Here is a 26,636-nt window from a genome sequence, read left to right on the forward strand (position 1 = left end):
CCTCTCTCTCTCTCTCTCTCTCTCAAGTGTATAAGCAAGATGGCAAGATGGCTTAACATGCAAAGGCACTTGCTGCCAGGTTCGAGCCCCAGGACCCACACGGTGGAAGAAGAGACCTGATTCCAGCGAGTTGTCCTGACCTCCTATGTACGCTCACAAATAAATATAAATATAGGTGGACCGAGTTTCTGCTCAGCCTTGCCAATACTCGTGATTTCTAGCTCTCGCTCTTGCTCTCTTTCTTCTTTTTAAATTTTTAATTTCTATTTCAGGGCTTTGGCAGAGCCCACTTGAGGTTTACTGGTAAAACGTGGAGACATTTATTTGGTATAAGACTGTTGGCCTTTCGCTGAGGTAGACTCTCAGCTACGTTCTACCTTAACCCGACTTCCTGCCATTTCATCTCCACCACGTTGGGGGGACGCCTGCTTCCTTCCCAACATGCTTCTGCCACCCCTTGCCTGCTCACCCTGTTCTCGACTTCGAGCCTCTCCTTCCTGCCTCTCATTCTGCCCCAGCTCAATGCCAGCTCTTTATTCTCTAAAAAGCCACACTCCAGTCTAAACCAATCAGCAGCTGAACCGCGTGGATCCATTTCACCAATCAGCAGCGGAACCGCGTGGATCCGTTTCTTTGGGCTGCCCTTTGACTAGGATTAGGGCTATCTGACTGCCATCCAGACGGCTTGCTTTTTAAAAAAGCTGGGAATGAGCCTTTGAGAGGACAATACCAAACATTCTGCCAGCACTTAGCTCTCTGCCAGCACAACAATGAACAATTAAAAAACACAGGGACACACCTACAAGCCATTTGATACAAAGGGGGGGCATCCCAACAGAGTGCTCTTTCTCCTCCCTCCCTCCCTCCCTCCCTCCCTCCCTCCCTCCCTCCCTCCCTCCCTCCTCTTTCTTGAGATAGGGTTTCATTGTGAAGCCCTGGGCTGTCCTAGAACTCACTACGTAGGCTAGGCTGGTCTCAAACTCACAGTGATCCACCTGCCCCTGCCTCCCAATTGCTGGAGTTAAAGGCATGCACCACCACTGCCTGGAGTTTTGGTTGCTTTTTAAGACTGGGTCTCACATAGCCCAGGCTGGCCTTGAACCATTGTTCTGCTTGTCTTTTCTTCCAAGGTATTTCATCCTCTTGGACTATAGGAGGGTTTCTAGTGCTTAGATAAAAGCCAGCATTTATCAGGAACTTGTGAAACAGGTTTTCTGTCCACAAAAAGGAGTCACTTCCCTTACCTGTGGCAGAAGGGATGGATATATATGGCTCTCCATTGACATACCTGTGACAGATATTATAAGCTGTGTTATCAAAGGTGTATATGCTAGCTTCCAGGCTCCTGCAGTCCCTATTCACAAGCACCCATTATGTATTTCGAAGCCCTCACTATCCTGGCCCCTCCCTCTTCCCCTCCTACCCAGAACTCCCAGGCCCGCTCCACTTGCTCCCAGGACCTCTTCGTCCTTATTCCCACACTCCTCTTTCTGTCTCTCCATTCTCTCTCCCTTGCAGATAGCCCTGGCCTTATCCAGTTTAGGGGTTTTTGTTTTTTTTAATTCTCTGCTCTGGACTCTTTTTCTTTTTTGTTGTTGTTTTTTTGAGACAGGGTTTCTCTGTATAGTCCTGGCTGTCCTGGAACTCACTCTGTAGACCAGGCTGGCCTTGAACTCAGAAATCCACTTGTCTCTGCCTCCCAAGTGCTGGGATTAAAGGCGTGCACCACCACTGCCCGGCTTCTGCTCTGGATTCTTACAAATGCCTCTGGTTTTCTTACTCACCCACAACAAAACCCTTCCCCCACGGGAGTAGCCATTGTGACAGGCTCTTTACTGAGCACCTATGCATACAACTCTCAATACGATTGTCTTTTTGCTGTGGTGAGAATTGTTTATGTTTTGAATTTTCAACCCTTCTTGAGGCTGCCCTCCTTTCTGTGGGTTGTCCTCCCTTCTGTCCTCCCTTCAGAATAACAACATTCTTGAAACACAGAAGTTTTTCATTTTCCTGGCATCCTAGTCAGTTATTTTGATGCTTTAAGCATCCATCGAGAGCCAGGTGGTGTTGACTACACACCTTTAATCCCAGCACTTAGGAGGCAGAGGTGGGCCCTAAGGCCTGCTGGTCTACAGAGTGAGTTCCAAAACAGACAAGGCTACAAGGAGAAACCCTGCCTCAAAAGAACAAAAAACAAACAACAAGCAATGAATTCATTGAGAAAACAGCACTGAAGAGGTTTACCTGTCTGTTTTCTTGTATTTACTCTAATAGTTTGAGATCTATGGCAGTGGCCCACTTTGAGTTAACTCTTCATACATACAGTGGGGTAGGTCTGACCTCATTGTTTGGCATGTTGTTTTACAGTGTCTCACTGTTACAGAGACCATTCATGTTCTCTTGGATAGCATTAGCACCTCTGTTGACAATCACTTGACTGTAGATGGATGGGTGATGGTCACATGACACAGAAGTGATCACAGCCCGTTTGGGCTTCAGTTTCTTTACCTGAAAGTTGAGTGCTGCAGAGGCGGAAAAAAAAAAAAAGGTTCAGAACATGTTAAACAGATTGAGGCAGAGGGGGTGTGTGTGTGTGTGTGTGTGTGATTTTCCCCCTTCCTCTTCCTCACCACTAAAACCTCAGCTTGTAGAGATTGCCTTCCTCTAGAGGCAGAGCACCTTGGAAGGCCAGCTTCAATATGTACTGCTCTTGGCCTCGGCTCCCTAGAATGAAGGCATAGCTGGTAGTATAAAGTTGGGGTGAGCCAAAAGTCTCAGTGGAGAAAGGTGTTTGCTGCTAAGCCTGATGACCTGAGTTTGATCCATGAGACCCACATAGGAAAATGGTAACCAAACTGTGCTATGGTGCATGTGTGTACCCCTGCTCTCCCCACCGAAGAAACTGAACCCTCCAAAGCCAAAATAAATAAGTAGAAAAAGATGTTTTAAAGTGTACAGTTGAATCACTGTGAAGACATTGCAACCCTCCACCCCACTTTTTCAGGATCTTTTGTGGTTGTTGTTTGAGACCGTCTTTCTATGTTGTCCTGGCTGTCTTGGATTTTGCTATATACCAGGCTGGTCTGGAACTCACAGAGCTCTGCCTCCTGAGTGCTGGTATTAAAGGCATGCATCACCATACCCTTGTCATGGCAGATGACCATGACTGCACCAGGCACCATCTTACTTAACCATCTTTCTTTGAGATGAAGCTTCATATGTCCCAAGCCGACCTCAAACACACTATGTAGTCAAGGATGACACTCAACTTGTGATCCTCCTGCCTCTACTTTTGGACAGGTGGTACCGGTATGGAACTCGGGGCCTTGTACATGCAAGGCAAGCGTTCTACTCCAACTGAAGTGAACCCCTTTCATTTTGTGTTGGAGGAATGAAAGCCCAGGGTTAAGAAGTGACTTGTCCCTGAACTGCCAGCATGGGCAAAGAGGCGTTGTGGGGAAGTGCGTCTTACAGCTTTTCTACCCTCGCCACTCAGTGTGCATGTTCTCAAAAACACGAGTGTGGGAATGGTATTCATGGAATGGCTGCTGCTGTGTTTGCTGGTGGAGCCCCTGTTTGTTTTCAGAACTCTTTTCCCGTAGGAAAGACCCAAGGTCTCTGTTACACATTTTCAACAAAAATATTCTGTTCGTCTGCTTAGAGATATTCTGAGCATAGTTGTTTAATTATAGGTTTGGCCTATTTTCCATTTATGGGCCTGACAAATATATTTAAAATTTTCAGCCTATAATAATATTTACTAGCAGGCTTTAATTTTAAGTTTAGCCCATGGAAGCTATTTTTCCTTTTCCATTATATATTATTTATTTATTTTTGAGATAATAGTCTCACATCATAGCTGACTGGCCTGAACTTTTCAAACTTCTGTCTCAATCTCTTGATTGCCGGGATCAGTAAAATGGGAATAAGAAAACATAGTTGTGGGCTGGCAAGATAGTTTTAGTGGTTAAAGATGCTATCCTCCCAGCCTGACAGCCTGGTTTAATTTCCAGAACTCACATGGTCACAGGAGAGAACTGATTCCTTTGAGTTGTCCTCTGACCTCCACAATCACTGTGACACACATGAACAAACACAAAGATAAATGAAAGTAAAACAATTTTTAAAATGAAAACTTTGGGGAAAAAAGTTACTGGGTTTGTATGAGCACTGGAAGTAATATAGGGACCTGGTTTACTCCCTCCCTCCCCCAGCCCTCTCCCTCCTCCCCCTCACCCTCTGTCTGTCTTTCCTTGTGTGTATGCATGTGCTTGCGTATGTGATAGAGAAAAACAGAAATCAGTTCTCCTTCCACCATGTGAGTCCTGGGATCAAGGTTTCCAGGCTTGGCAGCAAGTTCCTGGTGCCCACAGAAGACAGAAGAGGGCATCATACAGAGTCAGAGCTAGAGACTGTTCTGAGCCAGTGGGTGCTGGGAATCAAGAACATGTTGCAGAGTGACCGTTATCAGGTTCAACAGATCACATGACTCCATTTGTATGAGATAGTCAATCTCTGCAGACACAAAAGAGACTCAGGACCAGTGGTGAGCACATGATGAGTGACTGTTTAAGGTGTACATAGTGTCTGTGTGGGAATAGAAATGAATTAAATGAATACTAACATTGTTAATGTAAAAAAATGGTTTAATTACTTAATATTTAATTAGTCAATAAGCTAACTGTCTTACACTGACTGTTGCTGCAGTGAAATGCCATGACCAAAGCCACTTGAGGAGGAAAGGGTTTATTTGGTTTACATTTCCACAGGGCATCACTGAAGGAAGTCGGGACAGGGACTAGGAACTATGCAGTCTTCAGAGGAATGCTCCCAGTAACTGCTGCCTCCACATAGGCCCCATTTTTTGAGTCAGGGTCTCATGAAGTCCATGCTGGCTTCCAGTTTGCTAGGCAGCCAGGGATCACCTTGAGTGTCAGATCCTTCTGCCTCTATGTCTCACTTGCTGGGGTTACATGACTGTGACATGATGCCAGTTTATTTGGTGCTAGAGATAGAGCCTAGGATGTTTGTGCATACTAAGCAGTCACTCTATCAACTCCGAGACATCCCCAGCTCTGGGATGGGCACTGTGTAACATCCTATCTCACCCAGGATGTGTAATTAACATATGAAGTGGAGAATGATCTTGTCCTATTTACTTCTCCCTTTGTTATGGTGGTGGCAGGAATGGAACCCAGGGATTCATGCAAGCTAGACAAGTGCTCTACCGCTGAGCAATACCCTCTGCTCTTTCTGTTTAACATAAAGGATAGAGAAGGTCACAAAGTTCAGAGCAAGAACTGTGAACGGAGGCCTGATGGTTGCCAGGCACCCAATCTTACCTGAATGGATTCCTCAGTGAAATAGTGTAATATTGACAAAGATGAGAAGACAAAAGCTTGTATGGAATTTGGACTTTTCATTTGGCATGTCAAGTCCCTTGTAGAAGCTGGCTGTCACTGCTGCCTCCTCGAGTGGTCTTGTCCATGGTGGGCTATGGAAAGTTATCAAGTATCACACAACTGCAAACTATAACCTGTCCTGCCTCCAGCTTACACTCCCCTGGCGTTGATTCTCATGTGCCTCTGAGTCTCTGTTCTAACCTCAGTTTCCCTACTTCTTCCAGGACCAACAGAGAACAAATGTCAAGAACAGCTGTGCAGGTGTGACGAGGAGCTTGCTTACTGCCTGGCTGGGACGGAGTACCACCTGAGATACCTCTTCTTCCCCTCCTTTTTATGTGAGAAGGACTCACCCAAGTGTGACTGATAGGCTCAAATGTCCCTTTGCACGTGGGAATGAAGTTCCCATTCAGTAATGAAGACAGCATTCAGTTTGTGCCCGGAGCCCTGGAGGCCAAAGCGATAAAGCCTGTGTTTGCTTTCTCCCTCCGTTCAGGAACTCACACTATGAGCCTGTGGAGCTGCTAGTTTGATGAAGGTTGAAAGGCCTGGGCCTGCTTTATACAAATACCACTGTGTTGGGCCTGATGTAATTTTCGAAGTTCAACCTTTATGAAAAGCTGTGCTATCTCCTAACCTGCTGCAGGTGGAACTGTAGATGAACACCTGCTTTGGCTTGGCTGTGGCAATAACATTGCCACGTGATACATCTAAGACTTGTTACTGTAATAAAAAATGTTCTCTCCCTGTCTCCATCTGTAAGAGGTTATTTCCTGGAAATAACTGGGTGTGGTGGCATGCACCTGGAGGGCTCTGCTGGGGAGGCTGAGGTTGAAAGGTCAGCTGACCCCAGGAGTCTGGCACCAGTATGGGCAGAACACAAGATACTTTCCAAAAGAAAAAGGAAATGCTTTCCTGGGTTGGTGGTACTGCTGTGTGTCAAAACATTTGTGAAGCATGTTTAAGGTCCTGAGTTTGATTCCCAACATTTCAAGAAAAGAAACTTAAAAATTAAAAAAAAAAAAAGAAAAGAAAATGTAGAACAACATAGCTGAACACTGAAAAGTGAAATCACAGGCCAGAAAAATGGCTCCGTGGTTAACAGTGCTTCCTGCTCCTCCAGGGGACTTGAGTTCAGTTTCTGGCCTGCATACTGTTTAGCTCAACTGCTTTTGCTCTGGTTCCAGAGAATCTGACACATCTGGATTCTACCAGTACCTGCCTGCACATGCTCACTTGCACAAGTACACGTACACACACACACACACACACACACACACACACACACACACGCATGCACGCACACGCATGAGCTTGCCACAAAATAGTCTTTTTAAAGAGAAATCATTCCAAAGCGTTAGAATGGAAGAAGGAAGCTTTTGCTCTTGGCTTGCTTGCCCTCATTCTAGATGGCAAGTCCATTCTGTCACTGGCATTAGAACCTGCATCTTTGGGAATTCCAGCGTGCACTGAAGACTAGCTGAGACATCCAGCCTCATAAACTGAGCAACTACTGAATTCTTGGACCTTCCATACATAGGCAGTCATTGTCTGATTAGCTGGATCACATTCTACTAAAATCCCCTTTCTATATATGGAGAGAACTCTGTTACTCAAGAAAACCCTGACTAATACAGATTTTGGTACCAGAAGTGGTTCTAGAACAACAAAAGTATAAGGATGAATCTTTTTTAAGTATTTGGATTACACTTCAATTCACCATCACTGACAGCTACTGAAGCCATTGCATTTACTGAAGCCCATGGTGTAAGACTCTGGTGAGTGCTGGGCGGTGGTGGCACATGTCTTTAATCCCAGCACTTGGGAGGCAGAAGCAGGTAGATTTCTGAGTTCGAGGCCAGCCTGGTCTACAGAGAGTTCCAGGACAGCCAGGGCTACACAGAGAAACCCTGTCTCGAAAAAACAAAACAAAACAAAACAAAACAAAACAAAACAAAACAAAAAGATTCTGGTGAGCCTTAGCTTACCGGAACCGCCTGGGTGAACCACACAGAGCCAAGAATTGATGCAAAAAGCAAGAGAAATGTATTGTTCCAACATGTTGGGGTCGTCCTGCACCCAAAGGAGAGGTGATGACTCCATGCAGCTTGTTCAGTGAGCCTTTATACAGTTTTTAGAGAAACAGCGACTAGAAACAATATGATTGGCAGAACAGTGTGACTTTTAAACTGATTGGTCTTTAGGGAATGAGATGGCAAAGACTTCCCTTGTCTGTGGGTGGTCAATGGTCCATCTTGTGGAATGTGTTCACATGCTCTGGGCCTCTGTGCTCTGAGGAATGGAGGGGAGGGAGCAGCCTAAGTGTTCTATAACCTCTCTCGTCCAGGAGGGGAGGGATCTGGTGGAATTTTCCAAAGTTCCTGAGCTGACCTCTTCTTTCCCCCTTTTCTTTGTGAATGCTTCAATCTTGAAGCTATTAGATAGTTATGCAGCTCATATCTCTGGTCCTCTGTACCTAGCTCTTGATAGCTTTGTCTCAGGACCATCAACGGTACTGCATCTATGCAATCTTTAATAAAAGCAACTAAGTGATTCAAAATGTAAAGGCCAAAAATCAGAGGCAGGAACAAAATTATCAGGGGTTTTAACAATGTAGAAATCAAGGTAGTAAACCAAGGAGAGTTAGTTGTTAAACTAAGACTCAAACCATCTTTGGGGTCTCTGTCTCTCTCTCTCTGCCTCTCTCTCTCTCTTGGCTAGTCTCTCCCGTACCTTTGCCATTGAATCTTTAACTATCTTCTTGAATGGTCTCCAGTATGTGCTTCTCAATTTCCCACACCCTTAGGTAGCAAAGAAAAAGTAGCTGCCCCTCCACACACATACACTGATGGGCCTGCTGCTGGGCTTCTCTCATATCGGGGACACACATATATGTGTGTTTCTTGCAGGACACTTCCCAACTTTGGGTGTCTGAACTCTAAGCTCCACTCTAACGCTGCTTCTGGGACACAGTTTAGATTTAAAAGTCCCTCATGCCCAACATTTGAGTAATCCCCACCCCTGTGTCTCTAGGGTGGGGATATCCCAAGAGTCAAGGCCTGCTGCTAACTTACAGAGATCAAAGACAAGGTCTGGCCACCAGGCACAAGGTGGGTGTTCCATTGTAGTAAACCAAGCCACATTCCCAATGGCTGAGAGTACTTGCCAAGTCACTTTGGTAGGGTTGTGGGGGCTGTTAAGGAAGACACAACATAACTATCTAACGGTTTTTCTGGCCTTGCAGAAGGGCAGGTGATCTTGAGCTTGAGGGGGTTGCTCAGGTGCTGCTCTCCAGTTGACATCAGGTGCAGGTGCTGGTCTGACATGAGTTACGTGAACCCAGGCAGTTACTCCATCCACCTTAATGGAGGTCAGGTGGTCAATAACACCAGGACTGGCCCTTTCCACTTTGCTTACTCATGTGGAACCTCTGGGGCACCTGCGTTATACAAGGCACTAAGTGTAGGCCACAATTCCTGGTGACTGATCTGGAAAGTTTGCAATCGAGCCATAAGATCCTTGTCAGCCTGAAAAGTCACTTCTGGGGGGTGAAAGAGCTGGGGTCAAGGGAGTAGGGGGTCCCACACAGGAGGAGTATTCTGGGCTCAGAACAGGGCCAGGGGAAGGGGCACTGCCCAGCCAGCACCAGTTTCTAAAGACAATTTAATTAAGGTCTATTTTTAGGGTTCTTTTCATTCTCTCTACCTGCCCTGAGCTCTGGAGACAGTACAAACAATGGAGCTTTCAATTAGTCTCCAATATCTCTGCCAATCCCTGACTTACCTTAGAAACAAAAGCAAAACTGTTATCTGATCCAGTTACCTTGGGCACTCGAAACCTTGGGAAGATTTCTTCTAATATCTTCTTGGCTACCACAGGAGCTGTTCCCTGCTTGGTGGGGAAAGCCCAAACCCATCTAGAGATAGTATCTACAAATACTAGAGGGTATTTGTAACCATATTTTCCTGGCTTAGCTTCTGTAAAATCAGCCTCTCAATATACTCTAGGCTGTTCTCCCCTAGGTCTTTTGCCCTGTTTACTCTTGGCTGCATAAGCATTCACTTACTGCCATACCTCACACTTTTCTACTATCTCTGTGACCCAAAACCTGAGATCCATTATATATATCTTAGATCCCTTGACTGCTTGGATGAGTTTATCCCCTAAATGAGCCCATCTGTGCATTTGGCTTAGTAAGTCTTTTGCTTGTTTTCTTGGGAGTATAGTTCTCCCTTCTTGTGTGCACCACAGTCTTTTCTTCTCTAGGTAGTAGTTGGTAGGGTGGCAATCTGAGTCCTTTCTTCTTTTGTGTGTTTTAAGTGAGGCCATCCCTTAATCCAGTCCCATTCCCCAGTGGGTGTCTCTTGCAGGCCTATAACCCGGACAGGTTCCTGCATAGCCTCTTCTCGAGCCACTTGATCTGCCTGGTTATTGCCTTGGGCCAATGAGTCTCTTCCTTTCTGGTGTCCTGGGCAAAAATAGTACTCACAGCTGTCAGCTTTACCAGGGTATCCAAGAGATCCAAGATTTCCTCTGATGTGAGCAGTCCTCTCTCTTGGTATATAGCCCTGTGGATATGGGCTGTGGCAAAGGAATATGTGGTATTCGTGTAGATGTTAATTTTCTTGCTGGCCAAGTTCCAAGACCACTTTCTGCACCTACATGCCCGGAGGCGTAGAGATTCAGCCCAGATGACATTTGTGCCATCTACTACAGCAACACTCACTTGTCACTGACCAAAAATGAAGAAAACTGCTTCTATCTGTAAAGCAGGTAGTCTCAGCTCCCATCAGGGGTCAGTCAAAGAGGTCTTTCCTCCACCCATGGGTTCTCCTTTTGGGCCAGTTAGTTGCAGCCTGTTGGGCAGGAAGTGTATTTGGGCCCCCATCTTGGAGAATAAGTCTCACTCCAACAGAGGGTAGAGACAGTCTGGGATGACCATCAATGGGTGGGACACCCAGCCCATCCCTATTTGCACTGTTCTTCGGGTAGCCCATGAATACATTTTGGTGCCAGTGGCTTTTCTTACTGTAGCCAAGATTCTCTGTAAATTCCTTTCCTATTGCCTTTTTCTCACCTCCCTTTCATCTTCTTCCTTTCTCTTTCCCTGCTCTTTCTATTTCTGTCTCCCTGTTATGGTAGACTTCCTCAGCAACCTACACTAAATCCTTTAATGACTTATCCTGTGGTCCCTCTAGCCTCTGAAGCTTTTTCCTGATATCTACTAGCCTGGTCTATAAAGGCCATAGTGTGTACTGACAGAATGCCTCCATGAGCCGCTGTGGGCGACTCATCTGATCCCTGCCCCCTTGAGACCTGCCAATGGAGTCTGACAGTAGGCTTTTAGGTGTCCCTTACCTTCTGCCACACTAAAGTCCCAGTCAGATCTAGTTAGAAGAAAACCCGCTGTTGACCAGCCTGGTCAATTGATGGTGCCCCCATGTATGAGGGAACATTCTTTCCGGCTTCCTGCATTATCTTCTCTCACTCTTAATCATTCTTAATCATTCTTAGTACTCTTAGTCCTGAAGAGTACTAAAACAATCCCAAAGAGGTTAATCAGCCCCTCGGAGTTTTCTGAAAGGGGTTGTTAGGCCCTCAGTCAGTGGGAGAGCCACTGTGGTATCAGGGTAGGTGGCTCTTAACACTTCAGGTCCCAGGGCTGGAGAGATGGCTCAGTGGTTAAGAGCACTGACTTGCACTTCCAGAGGTCCTGAGTTCAAATCCCAGCAACCACATGGTGGCTCACAACCATCTATAATGAGATCTGATGCCCTCTTCTGGTGTGTCTGAAGACAGCTACAGTGTACTCATATATAATAAATAAATAAATCTTTAAAAAAAAAGATTTCAGGTCCCCATGGTGGAACCAAGAAGTTGGGAGGTCTGGCCCCACTCCTCCCTCCACTAAAGAGGGGTACAGTGGCCCTGGTCCCGTGTGGGTTGAGGATCCCAGTGCTGGTGCTGGTGAGGCCATGGGGGCAAGAGTAGGGGGATACAGAGAAGGAGGGTCTTAGAGGATCGACTTCTTCTCAGGTCCAGATCCTTCCTCCTACGTTTCCTTTTTCCTGATGGCCAGAACCTACAAGGGTCTTGGGGAAGAAAGGCTTTTATCCATGGGGTGGGTGGGGGTCCTCTACTAGATTCATCTAGGTAACTATATAGAGCACTTGGTCTGGGTGCCTGAGGGATCCTGGCCTAAAGACTCTTTCCTTTACTGCTTTGATCACTTGTAAGTTGAAGACCCCTACAGGTGGTCACCCTACTCCAAAGACTGGCCATTTGGAGAAACAGAGAGTAACTAACTTGCCCTTCTTTACTACTGACAAGTTTGATCCTCTTTCTCTAACTTCCCTCCAGTGGTTAACTAGGATGTTTAACGGGGTAGATTCAGTCCAAAAATAATGTCAGTCCAAGTTCACGAACACAGAGAAAGACAATCAACACACAGACAGTTCGCCCCTGCCGCTGGCGCAGAAACCAGGTTATACAGACAGTTCTCGCCCCTGCTACAGACGGAAGAATCCAATAACCAGGCAACTTGACTAGCTGACACTAGAGCCAAATCTAACAGGTTCAGACGATTTGGCCAACTTATGCTGGACCAAATCTAACAGGTTCTAAAAGGAGTAGGGTCCTCCTGACTCCTTCCAGGGGACCTGAAGCATCCTTCACACCCCCTCCTCTGCAGTTGAGACGATTAGGCACATCTGTCCGCTGCTCTTGACCACCCCTAACACCATGAGCTCTCCGAGCCCCCCAGATACTTACAAGCAAACTGAAAGTTCAGACATGCTTACAGGTTTAGACTTTGACAAACAGAGACAGACAAACCTGCTCGAAACCTCCGATTCACCACTCTCTGGTATGTCCCCACAGGAGGTTATATTTCCTTCCAATGCACCAAATGTAAGACTCTGGCGAGCCTTGGCTTACCGGGGACCTCCTGAGTGAACCATGCAGAGCTGAGAATCAATGCAAAAAGCAAGAGGAACTTATGTTCCAACTCATTGGGGTCATCCTGCACCCAAAGGAGAGGCAGTGACCTCATGCAGCTCATTGAGTGAGCCTTTATACAGTTTTTAGAGAAACAGTAACTAGGCACAATATGATTGGCAGAACAGTGTGACTTTTAAACGGATTGGTCTTTAGGGAATGAGTTGGCAAGGACTTCTCTTGTCTGTGAGTGGCCAAGGGTTCGTCCTGTGGTATATGTCCATGTGCTCAGGGCCTACCCCTCCTAAAGGTCTGAGGAATGTTAATTAGCCTCTCCCTTCCAGAGGGGAGGGTGCCTAAGTCTTCTATGACCTATCTCTTCCAGAAGAGGATGGGTCTGGTGGAATTTTCCAAAGTTCCTGAGCTGACCTCTTCAGGGTAAACTATATTACAAACTTAATATAAATGCACTTGATTATTATGATTCACCAGTGGTGAATGGCAATGGATTTGATGTCCTAGTATAGGAAACCTTTGAGTTTGTGTAAAAATAAGGAAAATGATGACACTGGTTGCTCCTAGCATCTCTGGAAGAACTTAAAAAGGACAGGGATGGGCTAATTGATAAAATTAACCAATGTCTAGCAGACTACAGTGAAGGGCAGTGATAAAACTGACTGGCTCCAGATGCACACCAACACTCTCAAGGGTTAACTGTGCCCTGGAAGAGAATCTTCTCTCCAGCAGCCAGGGAGCCTAAGTTGCAGACAATCACACTGAAGCTCTCATTATATAAGGTTGACTGAATTGCAAGGAAAACTCAAGTCCCAGCTTTGGAGGGTGTCAGTGGTTATGGGGAATCCTTTACCTAGGGATGGGGAAATGTGGGAGGAGCCTACTGGAGCTGAGAACTTTGAACTTTCAGATTCACAAGGGTTTAATCTCATCTGAAAACAGTCTCTCCACTTGATGTGGTGGTGCCACAGGGTGTGATGATGCATGCCTTTAATGCCAGCATTCATGAGGTAGAGGCAGGCAGACCTCTTTAATTTTGAGGTTAGCCTGGTCTACACAGAGAAATCTTGTCTCAAAAAACAAAACAAAAAAAGTCTTTCCACTCTCAGCAGATGAACCTGTCCACCCCTGAAATATTGCCTTTTCTGCCTTTGACGGAGGAAATAAATCCTTCATTGTCTGCTAAACCAGCTATGACTTTCTCTGAAGGAGATGCCATCCAAGACAATAGCAATGTCCTTCAGGGCCCACCAATAGTTGCTTTAGACCTGTAACCAAATTTAAGGCAAAGCATGCTCCTAGAGGGGAGGTATAAAGTGTAGTCATGAGGAGGTGTGCTATATTATTAAAGAGCCTAACGAGTTTGTTAACTCAAGCAGAAGTCTGGGGAATATATGTGGGAATGGATTTTAAGAGTGTGGGATAATGTGGCAGAAGAAACATAAAACTAGATCAGGCTGAGATTATAGATATGGGCCCTTTGAGTGGAGATTCTAAGTTTAATATGAAAGTTTGCACAGTTAAAAAAAATGTCAAAAGTTCATTTAAACGGTTGGGTGAAGTATTTGTCAAAAGATGGCCTACTTTTGGAGTTGGAAATGCCTGATATCCCTTGGCTTAGCGTTCATGAAGGGATTGTAAGGCTTGGGGAGCCTGCAATGCGAGGTACTCTGTAAAACCTAATTGTCCACAATGAGAAGGCTCAGAAGACACGTCCTTCAGGAGTCCTATAAAGTCAAAATAGTGAGAAAGGCACCAGGACCTTTCAAGAGCTCTATTGTTGTCCTGTTCTTTGTGCCAGACCTTAGGGTTGGAGCTGCTGCTGCTCAGTTGGATGAATTGAAAGTGAATTTAATGGTGGATGACTCCTACGGACTTTTAGTGCTAGCTAATTCCTCATGGTGTTTCCAAGCATGAAACAGATAAGAAGCCTACTGAATTTTTGTTTGATCTGTAGAAGCCGAAAAGTTCTCAAACAAATGAAAGAAAGGCTACAATGGATCATGGGAAAAGGGGATCTCAGCCCATGAGTCAATTTCTGGACTTGAGACAGCTGGCAGACCCAGAACCCCTTGAGAGGGCAGCCAAGTTCCCCTAAGGAAGGACATGGATAAAATATCTAAATGTTTTACTGTTAGTCTTTCTTCAGCCCTTTTACAGAGGAGCCTTCTACAGGGGAAACTGAACAATGGAGGAAAAGAAACAATGAGCTGTTGGGAACTGCTGGATGCTGGTTCTGAACCAACATTGACTCCAGGAGACCTCAAGAAACACTGTAGCCCTCCAATTAAAGCAGGAGCTTATGGACTTCAAGTGGTTAAAGGAAGTGGCTGAAGTCTGACACACAAAGGTTCAGTGGCTTCCTGAAGTCATCCCCAATGCCAGGATATATAATTGAGATAGATATACTTAGAACTTGGCAGATTTTGTACATTGGTTCCTGACTTTTGGAATGAGGGCTATTATGGTTGGATTGGAGTTGCCTTTACTAGGGAAAATAGTGAATCAAAGACAACATCAAATCTCTGAAAGAATTACAAAAACTAGTGACACCATCAAGGACTGGAAAGATGCTGGGCTGATGGCTGCTATCACATCTCCTTCTGGCTAGTGTACAGAACAGATGGATCATGGAGCATGACAGTTGATTACTGAAAATTCAATCAGGTAGGGACTGATTGTAGCTGTTGTACCAGATGTAGTCTCTTACTTGAACAGATTAATACACCTTCTATATGATATGGTATGCAATTACTTGTGGTAAATCTCGACACACATAAGACCAGTCAAGGAAAACACAACTCAATAATCATGGATATAAACTGCACGCCTAGATTGGGCAGATTTACCACTACACTACTCTATTCCCCAGCTATGAGATCCCTTATAACCTGCGGTTTTTCCAGGCCACGTGCTTCTCCTCCGTTGTCCTTCCACCTCCTGCTCCTCCATTGACTTCCTTCTCCTTCAGCTCCTCTTCCGTCGACTTCCTCTTCCTCTCTCCTCTCCTAAGCCTTTTTCTCCACCTCCCCCTCTACTGCCCAATCACTGGCTCTAGCCTTTATTTTACAAATTTAATTGGACAGAAGGTTCACAAGAAGTCACCTGTGTACAGACTCACTCCTCCTCTGCGGCCCCTCCCAGGAAAGTGGAACTAGCATCAAAATACAAGGCTGGGGCTATCCACAACAACTACTGATACAGCAAATTCCTTTCTCTGGGTATACGGCCCATTGGAAATAATTTACTTTGAGTTGGCAAGGCCAGCATTATTATACTTTTACTGTTTTACCCCAAGGATATATTAACTCTCCAGGCCCGTGACTGAGTTAGAAGGAATCTTGATCATCTGTCTTTTCCATAACACATCACATTGGTACACTATATTGGCAGCATTACGCTGACTGGATCAAGAAAGCAGGAAGAAGCAACCGCTCTGAACTGATTGGTAACACATATGCATATCAGAGGATGGGAAATAAATCCAACCAAAACTCAAGGGCCTTTCCTCAGTCAATTTCTTAGGAGTCCAGTTGCATGGGGCATGCAGAGATATTTCTTCTAAGGTGAAGGATAAGTTATTGCACCTGGCACCTCCCACCACCAAGAAAGAGACACCTTGGACCTTGGAGACATCACATTCCTCATTTGGGTGTGTTACTCATATACCAAGTGACTCAGCAAGCTGCTAGCTTCGTGTGGGGGCTGGAACAGAAGGCTCTTCAACAGGTCTAAGCTGCTGTGCAGGCTGCTCTACCACTTGGAACACATGACCCCTTAGACCTGGAAGTACCTCAGGTGTCAGCAGCAGATAGGGATGCTGTTTGGAGCCTTTGCAGGCCTCTAGGGGAATCACAGGAGAGACCTTTGGGACTTTGGAGCAAGGCCCTAAATCATCTGCAGACAACTATCCTTCCTTTGAAAGACGGCTTTTGGCTTGCTATTGGGCCTTTATGGAAACTGAACTTTGGATAATGGGCCCCCAGGTTACCATTACACCTGAGCTGCCCATCATGAGCTGGATGTTTCTGACCCACTAAGTCATGATGCAAGACGCATACAGCAGCAACCTATTATCAAATGGAAGTGTTATATATGTGTCATGCCCAACTAGGTCCTGAAGACACAAGTTACATGAAGAAGCTGCCCATGTAAACGGTTTCTACTGTCACAATGCCATCTGTTGCCAAGTGTGCACCTATAGCTTTGTGGGGTGTGCCTTATGATTGGTTGACTGAGGAAGAGATATCTAAGGCATGGCTTAATGATAGTTCTGCATGTTAAGAAGGCACCACCAGAAGTGGACAGCTGCAGCATTACAATCTCTTTCTGGGACAACCCTCAAAGACACCAGTGGAGGAAAATCTTCAGTGGGCAGAACTTCAGGCTGTACACATTTTGCTTGGAAGGAAAAATTGCCAGATGTGTGATTGTTCAGATTTATGGATTGGCTGGATGGTCAGAGCTTTGGAAAGAATATAATTAGAAAATACACGAGGAAGATATCTGGGGAAGAAGTATGTGGCTAGAGCTATCCAAATGGGCAAAGGATGTGAAGATATTTGTATCCCATGTAAATGCTCATCAAACGGTGACTTCGGCTGTGGAAGAATTCAGTGAACAAAGCGGCCATGGAGGCAGGAGGAGGGCTCTGCGTGGGCTCCGTAACATGGACGTCCACTCACCACTGCTGACCTGGCTACAGATGCTCCTAAAAACTACATCTCATATATGCACTATTCCCCAAGGTGACCTGGTGGCAGGTTGACATTGAACAACTTACTCCATGGAAAGGACAATGCTTTGTTCTTACAGGAGTAGATACCCAGTCTGGATTTGGATTTGACTTTCCTAAACATAATGCTTCTGCCAAAACCGCTACTCATGGACTTACAGAATGCCTTATCCACCATCATGGTATTCCACACAATATTGCTTCTGACCAAGGAACTCACTTCATAGCTAGAGAAGTACAACAGTGGCCCACAATCATCCTGAAGCAGCTGGCCTGACAGAAAGATGGAATGGCCTTTAGAAGACACAATTACACTTCCAATTAGGTGGCAGCAGCATGGAGGGCTGGGGCAAGAGGCAGGATATTCTTTGAGTCACCATCCAAAATACAGTGTGATTTCTCCCATAGCCAGGATCCACAGGTCCAGGAATCAAGGGATGGAGTAGGAAATAGTTCCACTCATTATCACCACTAATGATCTACTAGGAAAGATTTTGTTCCAGTTCTCTAGGCCGTAAGTTCTGCTGGTCTAGAAGTTTGGTTTCAGAGTAGGGAGCACCCTTGCCAGGAACCACAACAAACATTTCATTCAACTGGAAGCTCAGACTTTCCACTTGCCACTCTGGGCTTCGAATGCCCTTAAGCCAATATGCTAAGAACGGAATAACAGTGTTAAGAGGTGTGATAGGTCTAGATTACAAAGGGAAAACTGGATTGCTTCTCCACAGTCGATGTAAGAAAGATTATGACTGGAGTATAGGACATCTCTTAGGGTATCTCTTGGTGGTACCATGTCCTGAGATTAAAGTCAACAGGAAATTACAACAGCCTAATCCAGGAATGATGACAAAGGGCACAAACATACCAGAAATAAAGGTATGGGTCACTCCTCTAGGAAAAGAACCAAAACCTGCTGAGATTCTTATGGAGAATGGAGGAAATACAGAATGGGTAGTAGAGGAAGGTAGTTATAAAATATGAGCTAAGAGCCAGGAATGGTAGTCCACATCTTTAATCCCAGCACTCAGGAGGCAGAGGCAGGTGGATCTCTGTGAGTTGGAGGCCAGTTTGGTCTACAGAGCTAGTTCTAGGACAACCAGGGCTACACAGAAAAACCTGTCTAGAAAAACAAAATAATAACATACCAGTTAACACCATGTGACCAGTTACAGAAACAAAGACTATGGTTGACATGAGTGTTTCTGTCTTATTTTTATAGAATATGTTTATACATATATCTGTATTATCAATGTATCATGTGCTAGAACATCAACTAACAGAATATCAATGGTTATCATAATTAAATTTGGAGATACTAGAAGAATATTCCTCAAGGGATATTGCTACCTTTTCTAAATTTTTGTTTGTAGTTGTATGAGTGATAGCTATGTTAGGTGTAATTAGAACCTGGTTAAATATATAATGCATTTGTAATTGTAGTGGAATACTTATGTTTAGATACTACGCTATATATTTCATTTGGAGATTAATCATGACATAAGAAGATATAATTGTGTGTCAAGTTGACAAGACACAGACTTGTGTTGGCTATTCTTGGTTGTTACCTGTACTTACCTAAAACCCAAAGTTCAAAGGCACACGCCTGTAAGAAATTTGCTTAATATGAAGCAGGTTGATCACTTCTAATCCAGATCTTCGAGGTAGGAAGACACATACTTGTAATGGGATCATGAGACGGGAAGACACATCTTTAATCTGAGCCATGCCTTCTTCTGGAAAGCTATATGCAGACATGAGAGATGGGGGCTTTTGCTCTTTGCCTGCTTTCCCCACTTTGCCAGCAAGTCCATTCCTTCCCTGCATTAGAGACTACTTTTTTCGGGATTCCAGGGTATACTGAGACATCCAGCTCATCCAGCTAGACTGAACAACTGCTGCATTTCTGTTCACAGCCAGCCACTGCTGGATTAGCTGCACTGCAGCCTGTAAATCATCTTAGTAAATCCTCTTTCTATATATATAGAGATTCAAGTTCTATTACTTGAGAGAACCTTGACTAATACAGACTTAAAAAAAAAAAACCACTAAATAACAGTAATGAAGCACTAGACATGGTTTAGTGTTTAAAGGATATTTGCTGCTCTTTTAGAGGACCCAAAATCAGCTTTAACACCCACAAAGCAGCTCGTAATCATAGGCAACTCCAGTTCCAGAACCTAATGTACTCTTCTGGCCTCTGCACATGAGGCACACACGGTGCACACACATACACGCAAAATATTCATGCATAGAAGATAAAAATAAATATTAAAATACCTAAATAAAAAATTTAATTCAAATTTCTATAATCCAAAACACTGTCGGCATTTGTGTCCTTTCCTAGTTTTATAAGATGCAGTTGATACTATGTCCTAAAATTTTTAGTCTTTTCTATCATTAATGAAAAATCTTGGAACACTGCCTCTTGAAAAGCAGTATTAGGTTAGGCATGCGGCTCAGGGGCAGAACACTTGCCAACATGAATGAACCCTGGGTTTCATATCTAGCACTGCCAACTTTTGGATTCTAAAAGTTCCAGGTCTGTCATTTCCTATTTCTGTTAATTCTTTCTTAGGATCTTTGTAAAGAGATTCCATTTTGAGCTAGGGGATGTCGCTAAGCTAGGAGAGTGTTTAGTTTCCATGCACAAAGCCTAGAGGTCAATTCCTAGCACCATATAAAACTGGGTGTGGTTGCATATACCTGTAATTTCAGAATTCCTAAGATCTAAGGATCAGAAGCTTAAAATCAGCCTGGGCTATGTAACCAATTTGAGTCCATCCTGGGCTATATGAGGCTCAGATCTGGAGAGGTGCCATTTTTCAGGGTCTGAACATTTCAAATGGATACCTCCCATCTGATGACCCCAAGCCTTCCCGGGAGGTAGGTAGATTCAAGCATTAGCACAAGCCTGTACTCCAGGATCTGAGCATGCCCACTCTAATGAAGCCAGAATGCCAGCCCATCGGGCTGTTTTATGCCCAATCTCCTCTTTTCCTGGGCATTATTCATCTTTGAGGTACAGTGTCAGTGAACAGGGGTCAGTTTGGAAGGCCTCAGGTGAGGGTGGGATAATGGGAGGCTGGCTAAATATGGTCTAGCCTGGGCACTTCTGAACCCATGACTGCCACTACCAGTGCAATTACCTTTGTCATCCAGCCCCTACCTCCTCATGGGAAGGAAGAGTAGGGGTCTCTGGGAATGCAGATACTACAGCGTGCCTGAGCCACAGAGTTGCTGTCTTATGCAGAGAAAGTCAGGTGGGCCTGGGTTCTGTGAGAAAACTGGGAAAGACAAACACTCTTCCCTCCCTGTAGAAATCTCTAAGCAGCATCCTGGTTCAACATCCTGGAGTTAGAAACTCAACGTGACTAGGTTATAACACATCAAGGAATGTAGGTTTTCCCTTGTATTTCCTTAGCAATTAATTTCTCTATAGAGGTTGTATTTGTATAAAAATCTTTAAGTTTTATTTCAAGTAATTTTCCAAACTTCCAATGCAAAGTTTAAGTGAAAGCTTCATTTTGAGATACAAAGAGTTAATGAATTACCAAGTCTCTCTGTCTCTCTCCCTCTGTCTCTTTCACACCCATACACACACTCTCTCTCCCTCTCTCGCTTGGATGCAAGCCTGTTTCAGCCAGGCCAAGGCTGATGAGCTCACACTCTACATCTGCTGTGCACACTAGATCTACGCTGGCATAAAGGTCACGCTTCAGCTTACTCCATATTTATGATAGCAGCACTTGGCATAATTATCCTTGCTTTTATACTAAACAACAAGACAATAAAGATTATCCACTGCACAGTGTGAGGGCAGCGTACAAAACGTCCCTTGAACAGTCCATACCACATTTATTGTACAGATTAAATTATTCAAAACAAAACACCAAGCAGTGCTCAGTCACCTAAGAAGACTCAGCCTGATGAGCATTCCACTCAGCTCATGGAAAGGAGAACTCAATTTCCAATGGTCACAACAGGAAACAACACAGCTAGCCATCACTGTCTCTCAGCCTGAAGTTTTCTCTGAGTTTATTCTGAAACCCACCAACTATTCAGCAAGAAGCTATGACTGGATTCTAGGTCTTTCTCTTTATTTTGTATGTGCAACTATCTATGTCTATGACAAAAACCTACCTTTGTTTTCCTAAATTTGACTCACGGGACAGAACTGGCCCCAACAAGCCTGGTTTGGGACCCTGTAAGTCTGTGAGGTTAAGGCTACTGACCATAATGGCCTTCCTTTTTATCTTTTCTTCTTTTTGTTTTGTTTTGATTTCTTCTTTCTTTCTTTCCTTCTTTCTTTCTTTCTTTCTTCCTTCCTTCCTTCCTTCCTTCCTTCCTTCCTTCCTTCCTTTCTTCTTCCCTCCCTACCTCTCTCTCTTTCTCTCTCTCTCCCCCCCATCTCTCTTTCTTTCTTTTTTTTTTTTTTTTGAGTCAGGATTTCTTTCTATAGCCCTGGCTGTCTTAAAACTAAATCTATATATAGACCACTCTGGTCTTGAACTCAAAAATCCACCTGTCTCTGTTTTCCAAGTGCTCAGATTCAAGGTGTGCACTACCACACCCAGCCTATATTGGCCTTTTGACAGCATGTCACCCCAAATTATGTCCAAGACTTTCACTTCTGTTGGCCATAATAGCCTAAGTCTCTCAAGTCCCTGTAAGACTGGCTGGGTATTGACCACAGAGTCCAGCCTGACCTGGGTAGCAGTCAACTGGCAAGGGGCCAGAGTTAGAGGAAGAGGAACCTTGCTGAAGCCTTGACACACAGAAGCAGCAGCACCTTGCATTACTAGGGGTAGAAATGAGTCCCTTGTCTTGTTGAGTGTCAGAGCTTGGATGTCAGGTAGATTCATGGGCTCTCTCGGGTTCTTGCTGCTGATCATAACAGTTGGGTTTCCAGCCGTCGGACTTCCTTGACCACCAGATCAATGTTAATAATTGGGTTGAAGTACAGAGCCCAGTAAAATAAACAGTTGCAGACAAACTGAGGAATGAGTGGCCAGAACATGGCCATGAAAAGCCCCTGTGTCGATACTTTCCAAAAGTGGCTCCACATCCTCTGCGGCACTGTCCTAAAAAAAAAACAAGAAGAAGAAGGGTGGTGGCGGGTGGGCTTGGATAAGCTGGGTGCTGAGGGTCTACTCTTTCACCTGTTCCCACAATTGAGGAAACACTTCTGCCTCACTAGTCTCTAGCTCCTAGCACGTGTCCTCTAAGGATGCTCTGTGTACACTGGCACAGCTTCTGTTCGACCTGCTTTGTCACCCCTTTTCTTTTTCTTTCTTTTTGGTTTTTCAAGACAGGTTTTCTCTATGACAGGTTCTGGCTGTCCTGGACCTCTAGACCAGGCTGGCCTCAAACTGACAGAGATCCACCTGCCTCTGCCTCTCAATTAAAGGCATGTGCCGTCACAATCTGGCAATGACACTTTTTTTTTCCTGAGACAAACTTTCATATAGCTCAAGCTTGGCCTAAACTTGCTATGTAGCTAAGGATGATCTTAAACTTCTTATCTTTCTGCCTTTGCCTCCTGAAGGCTGGGATTTCAGACATGTGCCACCATATCTTGTTGATGTGGTGCTGGGGAAGAAATGCAGAGGAACAAAGTCTAAGCACAAATATCCACATTCTCTAAATGAATAAATGAGTCTGCTGAATAGAAACATTTGAGAGAGTTTCTTACAACAGTTTATAAGGCCAGGAATCATGTGAGAGACAGGACATCAACATGAAACAATCTGGTAGCCTGTTTGCCTGGAGCTGTTTTCCTGAAATAGTCTGAATTGCTCTGTAGGTACCTGCCTTGCCTACCTGGGGCAATGTGAGCATTCTAGGCCCTCCCTCATCTATTTTTCCTATGTGGTCTGAACTGGAGATATGCTTCATATCTTGAGCTTAGCCATGGAGAGCCCAGAACACCCATGCAGTGTAACATGTCTGTGTGAGCACATGATTCAAGCTGGACCAATCACAGTAAAGGCTTGTTTCAAGTGTGATGGAAGAGAAGTGCTTGCTTTTTAGTGTTACTGCTAGGCCAAGCTCTAGAGCAACCACAAGCCATGAGATGCAAGAAGAGCTGAGAGGAGCTGACTAGCACAGTAAAGGACAGCCTGTGAGTGAGGTGGTCCTGAAGGAGACAGCTCTGAGGAGAGCATTTGGATCTCTGGGTCTATGCTAGTTTGAATAGGTATGCCCATCATACAGTCATGTATTTGAGTACTTGGCCCATAGGGAGTAGCACTATTAGGAGGTGTGGCCTTGTTGGATTAAGAGTGGCCTTCTTTGAGGAAATATCGCTGTGGGGGCAGGTTTTAAGGTCTTATATGTTCAAGCTATGCCCAGTGTGACATGTAGTCTCCTTCTGATGCCTGGAGACCAAGATGTAGAACTCTCAGCTCCTTCTCCTGCACCATGCTGGCTTGTATGCTACCATGCTTCCCCACCATGACAATAAAGCCTCTGAAACTCTAAGCCAGTCCCACTTAAATGTTGTTCTTGATAAGAGTTGCTATGGTCATAATGTCTCTTCACAGCAATAAGGCCCTCAGGGTCCAAACAAGCTTTCTACTCTGGGTGAGCATTTAAACCCGTTGTAGTAAGTTAATTAGGTAGGCTCTTGTAACTTGCCACCAAGAGATTTACTTATAGACTGGGTAGCCCAATGTTCTCAACCTACATTAATCAGGAAAAGTTATTCTCCCAAGCGCTGGCAAAAAAGAATCAGAACACTATAAAATTCCCATGATGCCTCTCTGGCCTTTACTATATTGTTCTTTTCTATACTTGGTTTTCCTTTGATTAGTCATCAATTAATAAAATCCTTCAAATACATCCCACCCCAGGAGTTATCTGGCTTACTTTTAAATAACAATGAGATATGGAAACCAGGTATGGTTGTACAAGCTTGTAATTCCAGTATTTGTCAGGCAGAGTCAGGTTTGTTAAGTTTGAGACCAGTCATGGGCTACACACACACACACACACACACACACACACATACACGCACACTTAGAACAATGAGCCAGGCATAGTGGTACGCTCCTTTAGTCCTAGCATTTGTGACCTTAATCTGCTAGTGAGTAGCTAGACAGAGCTACAAAGCAGGACAAAATAAACATACACATATACAAAATAACTTAGTATACATACACAAAGTAAATAAATATATACATACACAACGAAAACCTAAAAACTAAACCAACAAACGCAAAGAGTCAGGCGGAACAGCATGTGCTTATAGTTCAGAAGTCTGACAGGAGATAACCTGGCACACTATAGGCCATGCCATTTCTGCAAAGGTCTGGGTGGTATAAGAAAGCAAATTGAGCAAGCCGTGGTGAACAAGCCAGGAAGCAGTATCCCTCCATGGCCTCTGCTTCAGTTCCTGCCCTGACTTCCTTGGATAAACTACAAACAGTAAGATGAAATAAATCCTTTCTTCCACAAACTGATTTTTTTTTTCCCAATAAAGAGTTTCTGTGTGTAACAGCCCTGGCTGTCCTGAAACTCGATTTGTAGACCAGGTGGCCTTGAACTCACAGAGATCTGCCTGTCTTTGCCTCCCAGTGCTGAGATCCCAGTGCTGAGATTTAAAAAGTGCACCACCACATCAGCTTTTCTAAGTTGACTTTGATCACAGTGTTTTATCATGGCATTAGAAGCCTAAGACAGACCCTATTGCTAACAAAATAAAGAAACTAAAGAACATCAAGAATAAAACCAAACCACTCTATGAAATGAAGACTGCCTCCTCGACACAAATAACTTTCTTATCTGCTGTGTAGAGAATATTTCTCAGATCAGAGCCTGAGGAGTCAAGGTAGACTTTTTTAAAAAGACTTTATTTTTATTCACTTATTTTAGCTATATGTATATGTGTATAGGTTTCTGCATATGAATGCAGTGCCCTCAGGAGCCAGAAGAGGATGCCAGATCCCCTGGGGCTGGAGTTACAGGCCACTGTAGGCTGCCTGATGTGGGTGCTAGGAAGTCCTCTCTCCCCATGCCAGGTCTGAAAATACTTTTTTTTTTTTTAAAGATTTATTTATTTTACTTATAAGTACACTGTAGCTGTCTTCAGACACACCAGAAGAGGGCATCAAATCTCATTACGGATGGTTGTGAGCCACCATGTGGTTGCTGGGATTTGAACTCAGGACCTCTTGAAGAACAGTCAGTGCTCTTAACCACTGAGCCATCTCTCCAGCCCCTGAAAATACTTTAAAGGGGACCATCCTCATCCTCGTTGGTATTTCTTTACCACTCCCCGTTGCTCCCACCACTTCCCACAGACAGGCACTTACTTCAGCTCGCTTCTTGACCAGATCCTCCAAACCGAGAACAACTCCAGAACAGACAGCAGCATGGCATTGACGATAAGGAAGCGGGAGGTCCAGTAGTGGACCTCCAGCCAGTCCCAGGCAAATTCTGCAATCAGCTGGTACGGGAGAAAGGAGTACTTGACAAGGAATTCTCTCCACTGCTTCCATGTCGGCTCCCTCAGGTCCTTGAAGAAGAACACACAACAGAGTCCCAATCATCATAGGATTGACTTATACAAGTAATGTCAATGGGTGGCTTTACATTTGGATAGACACACACATACACACACACACCCCTACCTCTAATAAATTTTTTTTTCAATCAACATCTTGTTATATAGCCCTAACTGGCCTCAAACTCACATTTTTTTCTGCATCAGTCCAGAGCTCTCGGATTAAAAGCATGTACGTGGCTTACATTAGAATAATAATTTACCGACCTCCCCTTGTAATAATTCATCTTAACATAAAGTTGGGGCTAGAAAAATGGCTTAGTGGTTAAGGATGTGCGCTGTACAGTCATAAAGACCGGAGTTCGGATCTTCCTTACGTCATAAAAGCCAGGTATGGTCCTAGACACTCCTGCAGCCCAGCACTCAGGGGTGGGAACGTGAAGACCTCTGGGCTTTGCTTCCTGGCTGCCAGATTACAGAAAACCTTGAACTCCAGATTCAGAGAGACTCTGCCTCCAAGAAACCAGGGAGGAAGAGGTAGAGGAGAACCCCTCCCTCTGGCCTCTGCATAGGTTCAAGCACCTGCAGACACTGTGTGTACTGGTATACATATATACACCAAAGTCACATTCATATACATACAAAACGTCAAAAATTAAGATCAATGTTACCAAAAAGTTTGAACTGAGATGTTTACTGTAGAGTTGTGAAAGATCAGAGGTAAAAAATCTTAATAGGCCTGAATTATGAATAGGGTGAAATAAATTTAGATTTCTGTTCTATTCCTTTGCACCTACATGGGAAGGTCAAAACATGCCTAGAATCGAACATCTTAGCTGTGGTAGAATGATGATATGGTGGGTGAATAAAAAACAGACCTAAATATATACCTTGAAGAAGTAACTTTTTAGCCAGGCAGTGGTGGTACACACCTTTAATCCCAGCACTTGGGAGGCAGAGGCAGGTGGATTTCTGAGTTCGAGGCCAGCCTGGTCTATAGAGTAAGTTCCAGGACAGCCAGGGCTACACAGAGAAACCCTGTCTC

At 44.5% G+C, this 26,636-nt stretch overlaps 2 protein-coding genes across 4 annotated transcripts in view; one reads left to right on the plus strand and one right to left on the minus strand.

The window, feature by feature from the left end:
• LOC114630279 (group 10 secretory phospholipase A2) overlaps positions 1-6,153 on the plus strand; it is an 11,330-nt gene extending 5,177 nt beyond the window's left edge. The window contains exon 4 of the mRNA XM_028778406.1: positions 5,627-6,153. Coding sequence (XP_028634239.1) covers positions 5,627-5,769 — 143 coding nt within the window. The 3' untranslated portion in view covers positions 5,770-6,153. The remainder of the gene's footprint in view (positions 1-5,626) is intronic.
• Positions 6,154-21,570: 15,417 nt separating this feature from the next.
• Bfar (bifunctional apoptosis regulator) overlaps positions 21,571-26,636 on the minus strand; it is a 36,350-nt gene continuing 31,284 nt past the window's right edge. For all 3 annotated transcript variants that reach the window (XM_028778370.1, XM_028778368.1, XM_028778369.1), the window contains exons 7-8: positions 25,401-25,603; positions 21,571-22,169 (exon numbers count right to left, since the gene is read on the minus strand). In XM_028778370.1, coding sequence (XP_028634203.1) covers positions 21,977-22,169; positions 25,401-25,603 — 396 coding nt within the window. In that variant the 3' untranslated portion in view covers positions 21,571-21,976. The remainder of the gene's footprint in view (positions 22,170-25,400; positions 25,604-26,636) is intronic.

This window comes from Grammomys surdaster, unplaced genomic scaffold (assembly GCF_004785775.1).
Source record: "Grammomys surdaster isolate TR1022 unplaced genomic scaffold, NIH_TR_1.0 334, whole genome shotgun sequence".
Taxonomy (NCBI): Eukaryota; Metazoa; Chordata; class Mammalia; order Rodentia; family Muridae; genus Grammomys; species Grammomys surdaster.